General features: G+C 46.2%; 1 protein-coding gene across 2 annotated transcripts; it reads right to left on the bottom strand.

Annotated features, from left to right (window-relative positions):
- Positions 1 to 688: 688 nt before the first annotated feature.
- On the bottom strand, positions 689 to 12711 carry LOC146059508 (uncharacterized). Of its 2 annotated transcripts, XM_083171799.1 has the most exons (3): positions 12638 to 12686; positions 9671 to 9897; positions 689 to 1830 (listed from the first exon to the last, which is right to left on the bottom strand). In XM_083171799.1, the coding sequence occupies exons 1-3, from the start codon at positions 12642 to 12644 to the stop codon at positions 1609 to 1611; spliced, it is 456 nt and encodes a 151-aa protein (XP_083027925.1). In that variant the 5' UTR covers positions 12645 to 12686; the 3' UTR covers positions 689 to 1608. The 2 variants fall into 2 exon arrangements, 1 of the variants encoding a protein (XP_083027925.1); XR_014470262.1 differs by lacking the exon at positions 689 to 1830 and having other exon boundaries at positions 9761 to 9897; positions 12652 to 12711.
- Positions 12712 to 16370: the final 3659 nt, after the last annotated feature.

Genomic DNA, 16370 nt, shown 5'->3' with positions numbered 1-16370 from the left:
CAGAACCCACAGGACCAGGTCAGGTTTTCCAGGTCACCCACAGAAGCACTGTGGGTGTCACAAACTGTCATATTTTAAAAATCCACAGATTACTTGGAACACATGTGCGGTGTCCTGATTTTGACAACCTGTGCATGAGATAAAAACATACCTGTTTACTTTTTATCACTCCTCTCTGATCCGCAGACCCGCAATTTAAGGCCGCTGACTGTCACATACCTCCCAACCGTCCCAATTACCGCGAGAACGTCCGTTTTTTTCGGGGACTTTCCCGCATCCCTCCCGCAGCCGGCAGTGTGTTTGTGGGGGGGGGGTTCAGTTGGGAGTCCCCCTGTCAGTTGCTGGCCGGTGGTAATAGACGCTGTGTGCATGCACACAGCATCTATTCCCACAGCCAGGGGGGCTGGGGGCTTGGCTAGAGGCTCACAGAGCCTCTGGGCCATGCCCCCACAGCATCAAAAGGGGGAGTGGCCTTGTGCATACCTCCCAAGTGTCACGATTTCAGCGGGACAGTCACGATTTTCGGGTCCTGTCCCGCTGTCCCACCCGCGGCCGGCATTGTCCCGCTGCGGGGGGTGGCACTTGGGAGCCCCCTGTAAGGATAAATGTGTAGCCCCTCGACCTGGTGGCCCCTTAGGTACCAGTGAGAATGTAAATTAACCCTACACACCAAACACACGGTGGCGAGTCAAGAAACATTCTGTTTAATATCACAAAGGCAGCTAGTTAAAAGCATAATACATGGGAGTATACAATATGTATGTGTTACATTCTGATTGGTCTGTTGGTCTGTTGTAGAGCAGATTCAACAGGGGGGGGGCATACAAAATATCATACACAAAGAAAATGAGTAACAAGGGGGGTTTTCGATTATACAAGAGTTTGTGCAGGTGCACGCTGCATAGCAATTCCAAGAGGGGGGGTTGGGAGTAGAAGCTCAGTAGAAACAGATAAGACACACAAACTTAATATCAGCAACCTTGGAATGTAGCTAAGGAAAACATGATGAGAACAGACTACGTGCAAATTCTTATATGCTAAATGGGTTCTAAATTTTAACCCTTCAATCCCCTCTTAGAATCATGAATTTAGATGATATGATTCTTCTTACCAAATTCCTTATTTCTGTGCTTAGCGAGATATTGTTTGTAACCTTCAGGGGAATTTGCGTGTGCAGGGGCAATGGATTCATACATAATACCTTTAGTAGCAAGTTTTCTACAACATAGTATAATACAAAAAACGACAATACAGATAATAGTAAGAATAATCAATATATAGATTGCTAATTGAACAAGGGCCTGTTCTATACCATTTGGGTGACCATTTTTATTACATCCCTATGTCCATCGTTTGGAGACACAGGGGTTAATGGTGCAAAAGTCTATCTGGTAGGCGGCTACCTCGGTGCTGAAAAAATTGTACCAGAAAATGTATACGCCTGCCTTTTCAGTCATGTCCACTTCAGTTTTTGTGCAAAGGTATCTGGCAAACAAGAATCAATAGAATAATATACGTTATCCACCATCGTCCAGAATTCTAGAATGACCTCATCTGCTGGTGAGTCGTCTTCTCCATCATGTAGGAGGTTAGGGCTGTCTGCCCCCATTAGTACCTCGCCTTGATCTGTTCTCTATCCGGGACGTTACTCGGGATTCTCTTTACTCTGGATGCGTGTATCCACACTGGACTCTCTTCTGTAAGGACAGCCGTCCTCGTTACTGCTACGATCTCTGTTTCTGGACCATGGGTGAAATCTCCTGGACCTTTATTCCTGGGGAGAACCTTCACAACGACCTTGTCTCCGATCTGGAAAGGATGTGTTGATTCCTGTGGATTAAAAAGATTTTTACAAATAACACCATGTTCAATTTCACTAAGTCTGGTGATGAGGGGGAAAGGTCTTCCTATTAAAATTTCAAAGGGTGAATAACCCAGAGTCTGTTGGGGGGGTCATTCTAATTTCTGCTAGGACTATGGGGAGGGTTTGTTTCCATTTATTAAATATTCCTCCTGTTGCTTTCCTAAGTTTGTCCTTTTAAAGTCCTATTCATTTTCTCCACTATCCCTGAACTTTGAGAATGATAGGGAATGTGAATATTTCCTCTCTATTTTAAGTGCTTTCACTAAAGCTTGTGTGATTTTTTTTGCTGTAAAGGCAGTGCCTTTGTTGCTATCTATTTGGAGCGGGCATCCCCATCTAGGGATGATTTCTTGTGTTAGTATGCATGCAACTGTTTTTGCATCTGTGATGTAAAAATCTTTGTTTAAAAGCATAGCTGTGGTGATTTTGCTATAATGTCCTACCCCATGGTAGTGAGCAATGAACAATGGGGCGCTTGATTGTGGTATGCATGGTCTCCCCTCTTTGCAGATCAATCCTGTTATAGGATTTTTCTGCAATATTGGAAATAACCAGTCATCCAAGTCTTTTTTGTGATGCTGAGCTTTGTAGTTCAGTGATCAGGTTTATCTTTCTATATTTGGCAAGCTCTTGTGAGCGCTATGAGTTCTGCAGCTTGTGCTGATTGATATGGAATGGGTCTCGCTTCTAAAATGTCATTTGGGAGGCGTACCACTGCATAGCCTGCCTGATATGTCGAGTCATTGGGTCTACTACAAGAACCATCCACAAATACATGGTCAGAACCTGGTATTGGTACAGGGGAAATGTCAAGTCTAGGGGAGGTCTCTGACTCTATTGATGCAGAACAGTCATGATCGTCAGGAATGTCATCCTGGGAGCCCTTTAGTCCTAAAAGTGCATTTAGAATGGGTGCGGGGCCTGAGGATGCGTTTGCATACTTAATGGTGAGTGAGGGGCTTCCTAGCAACAGAACCTCATCTCCACTAAGACGCTGGGCTGACATGTTGTGTGTGTAGCCCTTTAAGTAATGCTACAACATTATGTGTGGTATGGAGAACAGTGGGTGAGCCTAGGGTGAGTGTGGTTGCCATCTCAGCTACCATTGCACAGGCCGCCAGTGCCCAAAGACAGGCAGGCATACCTTGGACCGACACCGGCATCACTTTGGAAAAGAATGCCACGGGGCACAGCTTACCTCCATATTTTTTTGTCAGCACACCCGCCATGGTTTTACATTTTGTCCCTTGCATATAAATGAAATGGTTGAACATAGTTTGGGAGGGTCAATGCCGGACTTTTCATCAACATACATTTTTAAGGCTTTCATATGCATTTAACATTTCTTGTGACCATTGTATCTGTTTAGGTTTGTCATTGAGTGTGGCTTGTCTCAAAATGTTATCATAGTAGGAACAGTCAGAAATCCACTGTCTGCAATAATAGTGTTTGGGCGGACCAGACCCAGTACAGACTGAATGCGTTGTGGGCTGACTTTCCTTTCCCCTTTTGTCAAGACAAAACCTAAATAATCAACATTCTTTTTGCACCATTGCATTTTTGCTTTTTGACACTTTTTGCCCACATTCACAGAGCCAGTTTAACAGTGATATACCATCCTCTCGGCATGCCTCCTTTGTTGAACTACAGATAAGCAGATCATCTGCATACTGTAGCAGGACTGAACCATAGGGGGGGTGCCAGGGGGTTAATGTGGCTTGGAGCACGATGCTGTACACAACAGGGGAGTCAATATACTCCTGCATCATGTTAACTGCTGGCCTCAAAAGAAAATGCAAATAACAGTTGTGTCTGGGTGTCCACAGATATGCTAAAAAATATATTTTTCAAATCGGTTACTGAGAAGTAGGCGGCATCTACAGGGATGGCTGAGATGAGTGAGTTTATATCAGGTACAGTGGGTGCAATGGGAACAATTAATTGGTTTATTGCTCTGAGGTCCTGTTGACCATATCTGAGGATTTACAGTGTCTAATTCTGTGTTTGGGTCAGAACTGTCAGTCATGAGCAAGTGTGGTGATGAAACATCGATTCCCTTTCCTGCTTCTGGTGGACTGATTGTGATTTCCAGCACAGAGAGAAGATCTCTGCCTAGCAAATTGATTAGGCAGTCAAATATTACAGTAAATTCATGTTTTCCTATGTCATGGCCCTTTAAGGTCAGTCCCTGCCAGTCAATCTGAAATCTGGGGTTGTCTCTAGGTCTGGGTTGGCTGGGCTGCATGGGGTTACTGACCTGTCGGGGTTTGTTTGAAGGGAACGGACAGTCTCTAGCCCAATGGCTATCCCTTTCACAGTTATAGCAGCTTGTCTGCCTGTTGGGTGGGGGTCCCGCAGGAGCCCTCTGAGGTAGCCTGTCTCTAGGAGAACGGAATGATTTATTCTGTCTCCTAGGATTGTTTTGATTTTGGAAGCGTGTGAACGGGGTATGTGGTGGTGTGACAGTGTTTCTTTTAACTTCAAAACAATCTGCTGCTTCCTTTTTATACAAATGTTTTTTTTTTTAAATCCTTCACTGTATCAGAGGTTCAAGTTGAAACACTCTGCTTCACAGCGAGGATATATATATATATCGGCAGCAGATTATTAATGAAAGTAGAAACAAGTAAATTATCATTATGCAGAAGCGGCAGACCTGCTTCCTCGGTCCCGCACTTCTTGAATCTTTTCCAGAAATTTGTCACTATTTCTGTTTACAACTTACAGCTATGGGGAGAGATGAGCGTGCTTTAAACACTTCATTCATATGTGCAGCAAGTTGATCCCACATAGCATCTATGCCTTCTTGTCTATTAAGTGGGTGACCTACAGTTGTTTGTGTGACTGAGGGTACACTGATAAGTGGAACTTTTTCCCAGTCTCATTTATTGTAATGGTCAATTATATCATTAACAATGAGTCTCATATCTCCTTGGGTAAAACTGCGTCCTTTGCATGCTTTCTTTAAATATATTATACATCCTATTGGTGTTATTATTGTTTTGGGACAATTTTTTTTAATTATCCTATCTATCCCGCTAAATTGTCTACTCAAGGGTTAATGAAATAGTAATTTGTGGGGGAGACACGGGCAACATATTCTTTACATGTCTCTCCTGGTAAAAGCGGGGAATATTCTGTTTCTTTACTCTAATATAATCCCATAATATAACAGTATGTCAGTCAATATGGTCACAATAATATCTGTCACAAGTCAAGTCGCAATTGTACTTAAAATTACTTTAAACAAAATGACATTCAGTAGCCAAATCACTTTGCAAATCTACTTAGAATCGCTCTACACAGTAATGACACTCAGCGGCCGCACACTTACCAACCGTCCACTGAGTATCCTTAATACAAAAATATGCAGTACAATTGTATATAAGACAGACAGAACACTTCAGCGTACGTGCACTTACCATCCGTTCACTGAGTGTTTAAACAAATACACAGTTGCAACATTAACAGACAAACATGTACATACATATATTTAGGCGATCAGATCGAGGAGGCTTTCTCTGTGAACCCCTGGTTCAATTGCGGTATCCCGGATACCTGTTTCGTAATCTCAAGTCCCGGACTTGAATTACCTTTACGTGGACCCCAGGTCCTTTTTTATGACGTGGACCGCTGGTCCTTGTATCCCTGATACATTTATGGCGTCATAAATTTCCTTACATACAATTACGTAATATTAAGTCCCGGACTTAAATATTACCTTGTCACGTGTTCCCGGAACACGGAGTGAGTTCAGATCCAGTAGATGGTCGCAATCCCTTAGCGGAAAAAGACAGACAAGTAATTCTCTATCTTACCGATCAGGGGACGATCGTCTGGACCCCGGACTGGCCCCCAAATTGTAAGGATAAATGTGTAGCCCCTCGACCTGGTGGCCCCTTAGGTACCAGTGAGAATGTAAATTAACCCTACACACCAAACACACGGTGGCGAGTCAAGAAACATTCTGTTTAATATCACAAAGGCAGCTAGTTAAAAGCATAATACATGGGAGTATACAATATGTATGTGTTACATTCTGATTGGTCTGTTGGTCTGTTGTAGAGCAGATTCAACAGGGGGGGGGCATACAAAATATCATACACAAAGAAAATGAGTAACAAGGGGGGTTTTCGATTATACAAGAGTTTGTGCAGGTGCACGCTGCATAGCAATTCCAAGAGGGGGGGTTGGGAGTAGAAGCTCAGTAGAAACAGATAAGACACACAAACTTAATATCAGCAACCTTGGAATGTAGCTAAGGAAAACATGATGAGAACAGACTACGTGCAAATTCTTATATGCTAAATGGGTTCTAAATTTTAACCCTTCACCCCCCAAGCTGATTGAATAGACCATACCTCCCAACTTTTGTCCTCGTCGATGCGGGACGCTGCTCCTTCGCGCCGAAGTCGCGGCGAAATTTAAGGGGGCGTGGCCTAATTTCGGGGGCGTGGCCTATACTCGCGGCTCCCCCCCGCGAGGCCACGCCCCCATTTTGCCGCTATGGGGGCATGACCCAGAGGCTCTGTGAGCCTCTAGCCATGCCCCCAGTCCCCTGGCTGCGGGAATAGACGCTGTGCGCATGCGCACAGCGTCTATTCCCCGCTGCTTAGCAGCCGACAGGGGGGACTCCCAACAGCCCCCCCACTCCGCGGGACACTGCCGCCCGCGGGTGGGACATCGGGACAGGCCCTGACAATCGGGACTGTCCCGATTAAATCGGGACTGTTGGGAGGTATGAATAGACGCTGTGCGCATAGCGTCTATTCGCGGACGAAAATGGGGCTGCGGCTAATTTGCATAAGCAGCGCCCTCATTTGCATAGGCCCCACCCCCTTTTCGGACGCGCGAGTGTCCCTATTCCAGCAGCCAAGAAGTTGGGAGGTATGCTTGTGGGATGACGTGATTATAGGCCACGATCCCTAATTTCGGGTGTGTCGCAAGTGCTGCAAGTTGGCAGGTATGCTGTCATGGGGGTGAGGCTCGTCGCGCCCCCAGCGCATAGGGCTACATCACTCTCAGAGGCAAATTCCTTCTCAAATGGATAAAACCATGTGCGCTGCAGGGGGGGGGGGGGGGGTGTAACCTGTGCAGAGAGAATTAGACAGTCAGCAACATTAATTCGCAGGTCTGTAGATTGGGGGAGGGGCTAAGATGCAATTTCCTTCATTCTAGCCCCACCACCTTCCCGCGAAATTCCGGATTTTATACAGTGGGAAAGGGGGAGTGAAGGCTTTGGTGATGATGCGGGAGACTTGCCCTCATTCTCAGGGGCCGGGGATCCAATTTGCGGGACCCACCTGGCCATTCCGGGAGGGTAAGCAAGTATGGATAAAAATGAGCCAGAATCTGTTTGGTTGCTTGGAGACACATCCGTCATCTTCTCCTTGATTACTGGGCATTCTCTTTGCCCACTAGGATCTACAATTGTCCCGAAACACAATCTATATACCCATGTGCATGTGCAGGAGAATGTGGTTACTGTCACTGGCTGTCATGAGCCATCATCATAGAGATGGGTGCCGGACGGGTTCCCGACAGTCGGGATCCCGACAGTCATTTACCCGACGTCGGGATCCAGACTGTCAAAATGCAGACAGCCGGGTGCCCGACGGCCACCCGCTATTTTCCCTCGTGGGGGTCCACGCCCCCCATAGAGTGAAAATAGAATAGGTGGCTCGCGTAGCGAGCCACCATGCCCGCAGCGTGGCGAGCGCAGCGAGCCCACAAGGGGCTTTTTTGCGCTCGCCAAGCTGTCTGACTCCGGGCAATCGGGATCCCAACGTCGGGATAATGACTGTCGGGATCCCGACTGTCGGAGTCCCATACCACACTCATAGAGATGAACCCACTTCCTAATTTTGATTGTATTAGGTGACTTTTGTATATCAGGAACTAGATGTCCATCCATTTTCCCTTTTTCTCTTTTGGTATTTTATATATAAGAAGTCGGGGTCTCATTCATTTGTGTGTAGGGATTGCCATCGACGCTTTGAAAACATCGATGGTTTATGGCCGATTTTTAATAGTTTTGACATCGATGGGAGAGAACCAGATGGTTTCCCACCATCAATGTCAAGCTCAAATGAATAGTTTTGTTTTGCTTTTCCTGGGATATGGAGCATAGCTCAGCCCAGGAAACCTGTGAAGCCCCACCCCCATATTGTGATTGGCCCACGGGCCAATCACTCAAAGACAATGGATGACCATGGATATGTAAAAACATTGATGGTCATCCATTGGATAGTTATGCACCATCGATGGCCAGTTACACTTTTGCCATCGATGGCAAAGACAACAATGGCCATCCCTATTTGTGTGTCCTGTGAAGGCACTTTAGCAGTTAAACTCCCTCCATCACCATTCTATATAACATACCTGGCATATAATGGGACACATACACACATGGCTGCTCTTCTCCTACCCATGGATGGATCCCACGAGAGGCCGCATCATGATTGCAACTAGCTGTGACCTGTTAGTGGGATCATAAGCACGAGGCATTCCCACTAAAGTGGTTGCATACGCACATGCCTGGTTGCATAGGTGCACTTTTCACGACCAACCATTCACGGTTACCGAGAACACACATATAAACACATATGTATTATGAGTCACCTTGAACTCCGGCCACCCAAACTTGGCTCCATCCCTTCTCTAGAAATCCCTACCCACAAATCCTGCCCCTGGAGTTGTGATTTGGAGGAACTGCTGGTGAAAATCATCTGCTTAATAAATTTTTTAGGATGACTTGACCTCACATCCAAAAGCTTCATCAGTTATAAACCAATTAAATTGTATTGCTTAGAAAACAATTGACAGCATTTCTATTATTGCTTATCTTGTTTAATTAAATTCCTGAGCTTCTTCAGCTGCATGATCCAGCTATCTAACAATCCCCCAAGGTCGGCCTGCCTATTTTCCCCATGCTGATCATCTTCCGCCTTCTCTAAGGTCTGCATTTCTTCTAGCAGGGATAAATAGGCCTTCTCTGCTCGCGACAGCTCTTTGTCCACATTAAAATGGACCATTTGTCTGTTCAGTAGGGGTACAACAAGGTTAAAATCGTTTATTTTCTTGTTTAACTTTGTTAGGTCCTCTTTGAAATTCTCGCAAAGCTCCGACCATTGGTTCTCCTTCGCATAGGTCATGGGTTCTCCTAGCTTCTTACGAGAGGCCACTAAATCATTTCTCAGTTTATCTATAGTTTCTCTGATCTCCTTCTGCAAAACAATCCATTCTGGAAGATAACCGTTATCTATCAATATCCTGTTGAGATTATGAGTCATTGGGTCAACATGAGGACAATATGAGAACTTGTCTATAGGTTTTCCCTTGCCACGGAGGTCGTCGAAGTCTCCCTTTGCTAATGGATTCCTGGATGAGGTCTTCTACCAAACGCTCAATGGCTTGAGTTATTTTCACCTTCTTGCTATGCCTTACATCTCTTGCCACCATTGAGTTCTCGGCATATTGTTGCTCAAACTTCTGCTTTCGGAAATCTAAAACTTGGTCGGAGGCCCTATCTACGCGGAACTGTATGTACTGTCTCTGCCTTTGGCTTGGCGTGCCATACCCAATGCCTTCATAGCTCAAGTAATGTCTGTGCTGTGGCATTTTAAGGTTTGAAGTCTTCTCGTCGTCATCATCATCAAGACGTTGTCCTTTCTTGGACTCTCGTTCCAAGTGTGTCAGCAATTCCCTGTAGGCTTCATCGATCTTCATGAACATGTTGGCATCGGCAGTGGTGGAACCGCTGTCCGGATGATATTTTTTTGCTAAAGTTCTATATGATTCCCTTACCTCATCTACTGAGCAGTCCTCAGGGACTTTCAGAAGTCTGTAGAAGTCCTTGACACTCCTGTTGTGCTTGTAGCTTGAATAGGAACAAAAGTCTGGGAACTGATGACACGGGGAATTGTTCAGTCCAAGTGGAAATTTAAGTGGAAAGCTTAGATTTTGAGCAAGGAACATTCTCATAGGTTTCATTTTGAAGGTGTTATATAAACGTGAATGAACAAAGAGGTAATCTGTTTAAAGAACACAAAAAAGGAGGAAATGTAAAAACATTTGTTTTTTTTTATTAAATAAATCACAGTATAAGTGAAAGAGGCAAAACAATTAGATATGGAATAATATATTGGCTTTCCAAAATAAGTACACTATTAGTTACTACCAATTACCTCAGGAAGGTCACTGGTTCCTTGTGAATTTTTTACTCCATCTTCTCAATAATATTGGTTGCACCCACAAAATAGCCGCACATTAATATTGGTTGCATGCAAAATGACCGCACTTTGCATCCCCCAGGGTATAAAGTGCAGCCACTTTGTGGGTGGAACCAATATAAATGTTTGGCCATATTGTGGGTGGAACCAATATCACATCTTAGCCAACTTATAGGGTGAATTCTACTGGTCTGGACAATAACTGGTCTCTATGAAAGCAAAACAACCTAACCTGACAGCTGAATCATGACCATCGCCTCCTACCTTCACTCCATAAGTTTGGAGACACATCCCATTGCAATGCATGTACTGGGCTTTGTACTATACCATGGTGTTTAAAGAGCTGTGGTCTCAGATTAGCCCTGGTGACACCATGACGCAGGTTTCAGAGAGGGAGTTGACTGAGAGTGATAATACTGTGCACGAGAGTACGTCACATAGTACATATAGTTACAGCAGTACCATAGACACAATAGTACATATGAGGGAGGAGCTGGGTGTCATGTATTTATTCATACCTCCCAACTTTGAGGTGGGACGCTTGCATGTGCCGCAGTCGCACCCAAAATTCTGGGGGCGTGGCCTATACTCACAATGCTCCGCAAGGCCACGCTCCATTTTTCGCCGCTGTGGGGGCATGCATAGATGGTCTATTCACAGGCGCCGGGGAGACTCCCTACTGCATGCCACTGGACACTGCCGGCCCTGGGAAAGTCCCCCAAAAAACGGGACGTTGCCGCTGACAGTTGGGAGGTATGATTTATATAACGCCAGCATAATCCACTGAACAAACAGTGGTAAAACGAGAGTCAGCATAAACAGACAGAAAGGATATTTGGTTGCCACCCTACGCAATACGCAAGATAACCATAAGATATAGGGACCACTGACTGGCTAAGGGTGGGATGTACAGTACTAAGGGTGTATGAAGTGGTGATAAGGGAGGAGAAGTGCTAAAGTACCTGGTACTTTATCACCGGCCAATCAGCTCCTAACTGTCCCTTTTTAAACCTAGCCTGTATAGCCTAGCCTGGCCGGTGATAAAGTTCCAGGCACTTTATCACTTCTCCTCCCTTATCACTGCTTCATACAGCCTTGAAAAGTTATATCCCTCTCCTCTATTCCTTTTCAAGCTTAGTACATCTGGCCCAAAGTATGACAAGGATCAGGGGCGCTGGAACGTTTTTAGGTTGGGGGGGGGCAAGATATAATCTCATTTTGGCGCCCCCTAAATTGCTATATGTTACCCCCCTCCACCCACATACTACACTACCGCTGATACCCTACACTACACCCGTCCCCGCACACACATCACTACTGATGCTACCCTGCACCCCACTACCGACACACTATACTACTGCCACCACCCAATACCTCCTACCCTAACCCCCGTGTCAGCACACACACACTAGTGCTGCAGGCTTCTCCCCTACCCATGCCTGTTCGCTCCTCCAGTGCACACAGTCACGTGTGCACCATGCTCAGCAGAGCATAGTAATACCTGTTGGCCGGCTTCTGCTATGAGGGAGGGAGGGAGGCAGTAAAGATTGTGTGCTGTCAGGAAGGGCCCTGACACAGATCATCGTGCCGGCACCTCTAGCGGTCACACAGTGTGACAGGCGCAGGGTGCGGCAACTGTCAGTCCGCACAGCAGCGGAGCTGCAGAGCGGACAGCAGGCTCTCCACAAGCCACCAACGGGTCTGCGGGCGGCGGGACCATAGTTAGGTCACTGCCGGGAGTGTCACCTGTCCATTGCCAATGCCCAGGGGTGCGCAGTTCCGGGAAGCACTGAAAGCCCTGCGCTCCCCTATCAGATGCTAGAGGTGTAGGAGCACCTCTAGCTTCTGTCCCCTTCTGTCTTCTATCTCCTGTCTGTGGCCATCTTTGGAGGGGCGCAGGGTCTCTGTATGCGGACAGAGACTCTGAGCCCCTGAGGCGCCGCTCCCCACAGCAAAGGCTGCGAGTTTTAGGGGGAAAAAAATATGTAAATGAAAGGAGACAGTGGCCTCCCGGGATTCTTACCGGTAATTTCAGTGGCCAATCCGCCACTGGTGAGGGCAGAGACGGCCTGCCGCCTTTCCCCTGACTCTGAGTGCGCGGTGCCGGCGCGTGACGTCATGACGCACGGCCCGGCCCGGCCCGCAATGCACTCATGGGAACGGGAGGGGGAGAGCCGGCGGACCAAGCAGCACACGCCGGAGCGGGGCCCGGGAGCTCCAGGAATGATTTCACGGCGCCCACGCAGCCCCTGTTTAGCGCCTCAGTAATTTGGGGGGGGGGGGGCAAGCTGCCCCCTCGCCCTCCCCATTCCGGCGCCACTGACAAGGATAAAAACCTCACTGATTTAATTCAGAAGACTATTTAAAACACTGTGTGGCTGAGGCTAGCAGGTATGGGAGCACAGTAATGAATATTGTACAACCCAGAACTGGAAGTAACAGAGAGACAGACAGAGCACAATATTGTAAACTCCAAAATCCAGTATTTAAGCAGCAGAACATACATCTGATTATATACAGCTATGAGTGTCGTGCAACAAACCTGCCATCTCCTACCTTATGGTTACACAATTCAGCTGTTCTCCAGCAGACATGTCAGTTGTGCAGTGAGGGATTCTGGGAGCTGTAGTTCTGGCCACAGCGCCCTCTGCTGCTCACTTTGTAAAACAAATTTCAGTTGACCTTGAATTTCATGAATGTAGAACACAGTTGTTACAAAAAATAAAATCAGTAACTTTTTTATTGTACACTAAATTATTGTTATCATTTTTTTTTTAGGGAATGCAGCTGTGGCAGGGGGTGTAGTGCACTCGGATCTTGAGAGCAACCTGAATTTTGTGCTCTTACGCTGAGATAACTCTATCTACCGGAGAAGAGTAAAGCTGGGTACACATATGTACAATTTCATTTTTCTTGCGACCGTTCGATCGACCGAATACACGTTCGGCCGTCCAAAACATACGACCGTTCTGCGCGTACACATATGTACAATTTTACTTGCGACGTCCGATGTACTCCCGTCCAAACAATTGCAAGAAGAAGTATATGAGAGACCCTGTAACCCTTTGCCTGCTGTTTTAACTAATGTGTTTTTAATGCCTCACTGCCCAACACTTTAGAGGCATCACTTTAAGACATTAATCAATGTTGAAGTTTTAATAGTGTGTTATGGTGCTCTGCAAAGAGCTTCCAGCACACTCTATTAAAACTTCAACATTGATTAATGTCTTAAAGTGATGCCTCTAAAGTGTTGGGCAGTGAGGCATTAAATACACATTAGTTAAAACAGCAGGCAAAGGGTTACAGGGTCTCTCATAATGCAGCATACCACCGTGCTTTGTCAAACTGTCAAGCATATCGATCGAACGTGCGTACACACTTCACTTTTGTTCCGATATGGAGCCGTCCTGTCGGATGAAATATTAAGCAGCAAAGAACCTTCGACCGACCGACCGTGGACGGCCAAGAGCGTTTTTGGCCGTTTATCGGTCGCACAGCAGCAATTGGGACAGCGTACACACCTATACAATCGAACGGCCGTTTGCCCCCAGATTGGAAGAACGGCCCGACGATTGTACATATGTGTACCCAGCTTAAGAAGTGAAAGGGGTCTAGTGGTGGCACAGTTGTTTAAAATGTAAATTTCATTAACTATTATACATTTGATTGTTACATGACTAAGATAACAGTGAAATATGTAAAAAAAAAAAAATAGAAAAGTGACTAGAAATTGGGGCTGTGTGTCTGTGTTGTATCTATCGCCAGGGCTGCCATCAGGAATTTTGGGGTCCGGGACTCATTTCCAGTCTGGGCCCCGGACTGCTGCAGCCCAGAGGTCCCGGACGCAGGCTTCTTCTACTCAGAATGCCGGTGGCCAATTAAAATGCAGCACCGGCTGGTTAGCCAATCAGACCTTGCGTACCGGCAGCCGCTCTGATTGTCTGCCGGTACGCGAGTTCTGATTGGCTCAAAAGCCGGTGCAACATTTTAATTGGCCGTCGGCATCCTAGGTTGAATAAGCCTGAGCTCCGGGAACTGCTTTTTTCAGCGAACTGAGCGCAGCGGAGGCAGTTGAGGGGATGCAGTGGGCAAAATGAGCTGCCCGGGCCCTTCCAGAGGCCGGGGACCGGGACAGCTGTACCCACAGAACCCCCCTATTGGCGGCCCTGTCGATCGCTGCTGTGGCATGGCAGAATAAACGCAGGCATGCCGTCGTGTTTCAGGGGAGGGTATGTGACATCAGCTCCGGCCTCCATCAGGCTGATTTCATCGGAGCCGCAGAGTAAGTCCAGGACTACAGGGAGTTTCTGTAAGTACCACATATAACATCCAGGCTTCCCTACTTTAAAAGTCTCCTCTCTGGGAGAAGCCTGGGGAGGATACTATCAGCAGCACTTTGGAGGGTGGGGCCTGATCTAGTCATCATCATGCCCCGCCCTCAGTACTTTAAATCTTGCGATTCTTGGGTCTTCGAGGAGGGGTGGGGCTCCCCTGAAAAGCCACGAATCATGGGGGAGGGGGTCTGGCGGAATCTCATGGCTCGCTACCACCCAAACAAGGTGTTTGGGAATATTATAATACTATAGGTGATCTAGCGGACATGCCACAGCTCCATAGATTAATTTAAATCAGTCCGCCAATGCCTTACACTCCCCTGTGTATAGAGGGTATAGATGCTGGCTTTGGGTTGATGTTGCAATAACAGTCCCCTTTTTTGTTCTGCTCAGCACAGAACCTTAAATCCTTTTCCATCTAAAGCCCTGTACAGAACTGCTGGCTAAACGACCATATCCCCAATGTGCACATGGCGATAATCGCTAGGAGTGCGCTCCCGCGACCAGCCCTCTACTGATTTTTGGCTGCTTCTTTGCGAGTGTCTCCGTTTTCATCAGCGACCATCACTGCACCAGCACGCCTCATTCCCACTGCCGTCTGCCCCTGGCCCTCCCTCTCCGCAGCGAATGGTCTGGTGAGTATGTAACTTGCCAAAGCCATACACTGACAGGGCTGGGGCCCAATTCGGATCACTGCGAGCGGTCCTGATTTTGACCCATTATTTGTTCTTAAAACAACAGCAGTATCGCCCTCACAATCTCTGATTTTTTTTAACACTCTTTTATTGAAGCTTCAATATGTAATAATACAATTAAGGGAATTATAATATCATTAAGTTTGGACAACTATTTCAGTGTTGTAATGTGAACATGAAATAAAATCATTGTTTTGACAAATATTAAAATCAGGAAGTAACTTAATCCTGGTCTATGAGAATATTTATTCAAAAGATATTGGAGGAGGGTCTCTGTTGATAACGGAATCACACAGGATTAAAAAATCACCACCAAGAAATCTCGTGCCGGGTTCTACAGCATCACCGTTGCAACCTCCTCATTGTCTACCTGGACTCCAACAAATGACAGTTAGGGCCAGATGTATCAAGCTTCAAAAAGTGATAAGATGGAGAGTGATAAACAGCCAGCCAATCAGCTCCTACCTGACATGTCACAGGCTTGGTTTGAAAAATAACAGGTAGGAGATGATTGGCTGCTTGTTTATCACTCTCCATCTTATCACTTTTGAAGCTTGATACATCTGGCCGTTACTGAGATATGGACAACATTTTCTCATTATATTCATTCATTTATCTGCATGAACTCAGTTTTGCATCATAAAGTGTATACCTCTAGTTAATCCTCCTCCTCATCTTTAGACCTTTATCTTTATATGCTGTCGGCAGGGCTGACCTTTATCTTTATATGCTGTGTCAGTCTGCACATTTCACCTGCTGACACTTTCATGTGAATCATAGAATACACATACTGGCGGTTATTTGGGTTGATTACCTGGTTGAGTTCACCAAACCCCGCCTTGCAAATGGTGGTCTGGCCACCCATGCGCAAGGGCGATTCCCTCGAAGGGACTGCGAATGAATGTTACACAGTACATTCAATCCCGTGATTGAAAGAATGCCCTAGGATTGGCATCCCCAGTGGGCACCAGTAACCTGCTGGCATGCATGCTGTTTGTCTTTGGATTCTGTATTTTATTTTTGCCCTTCACACATCTGCTTTTCTCATTGTAATTCTGTGTGGGCATTTCACAACCCTATCCCTGTGAAGAGGCTGGTGACATGTACTGTACATGACTACTTATTTCTTTCCAAGATTAAACTAAATGAAGAGTTTAAACCTAGAAATCAGTTGCATAGGAGAGCAGACACCCTGAGTGATCATGGTATGTTCCGTTACCCCCCAGGCTGTAATAGTCCGATATCT

The sequence above is a fragment of the Crinia signifera genome, chromosome 2 (assembly GCF_055691185.1).
Source record: "Crinia signifera chromosome 2, ASM5569118v1, whole genome shotgun sequence".
In the NCBI taxonomy this organism is placed as follows: domain Eukaryota; kingdom Metazoa; phylum Chordata; class Amphibia; order Anura; family Myobatrachidae; genus Crinia; species Crinia signifera.
Note: the sequence above shows the minus strand (reverse complement) of the source record. Positions and strands in the feature narration are given on the sequence as shown.

Excerpts from the sequence above, each read along its gene's own strand:
- LOC146059508 (XM_083171799.1), bottom strand. Across the intron at positions 1,831-9,670 it reads AGGACTGCTCAGTAGATGAG|GAATCAACACATCCTTTCCA; the intron begins GTAAGGGAATCA and ends TTTAATCCACAG.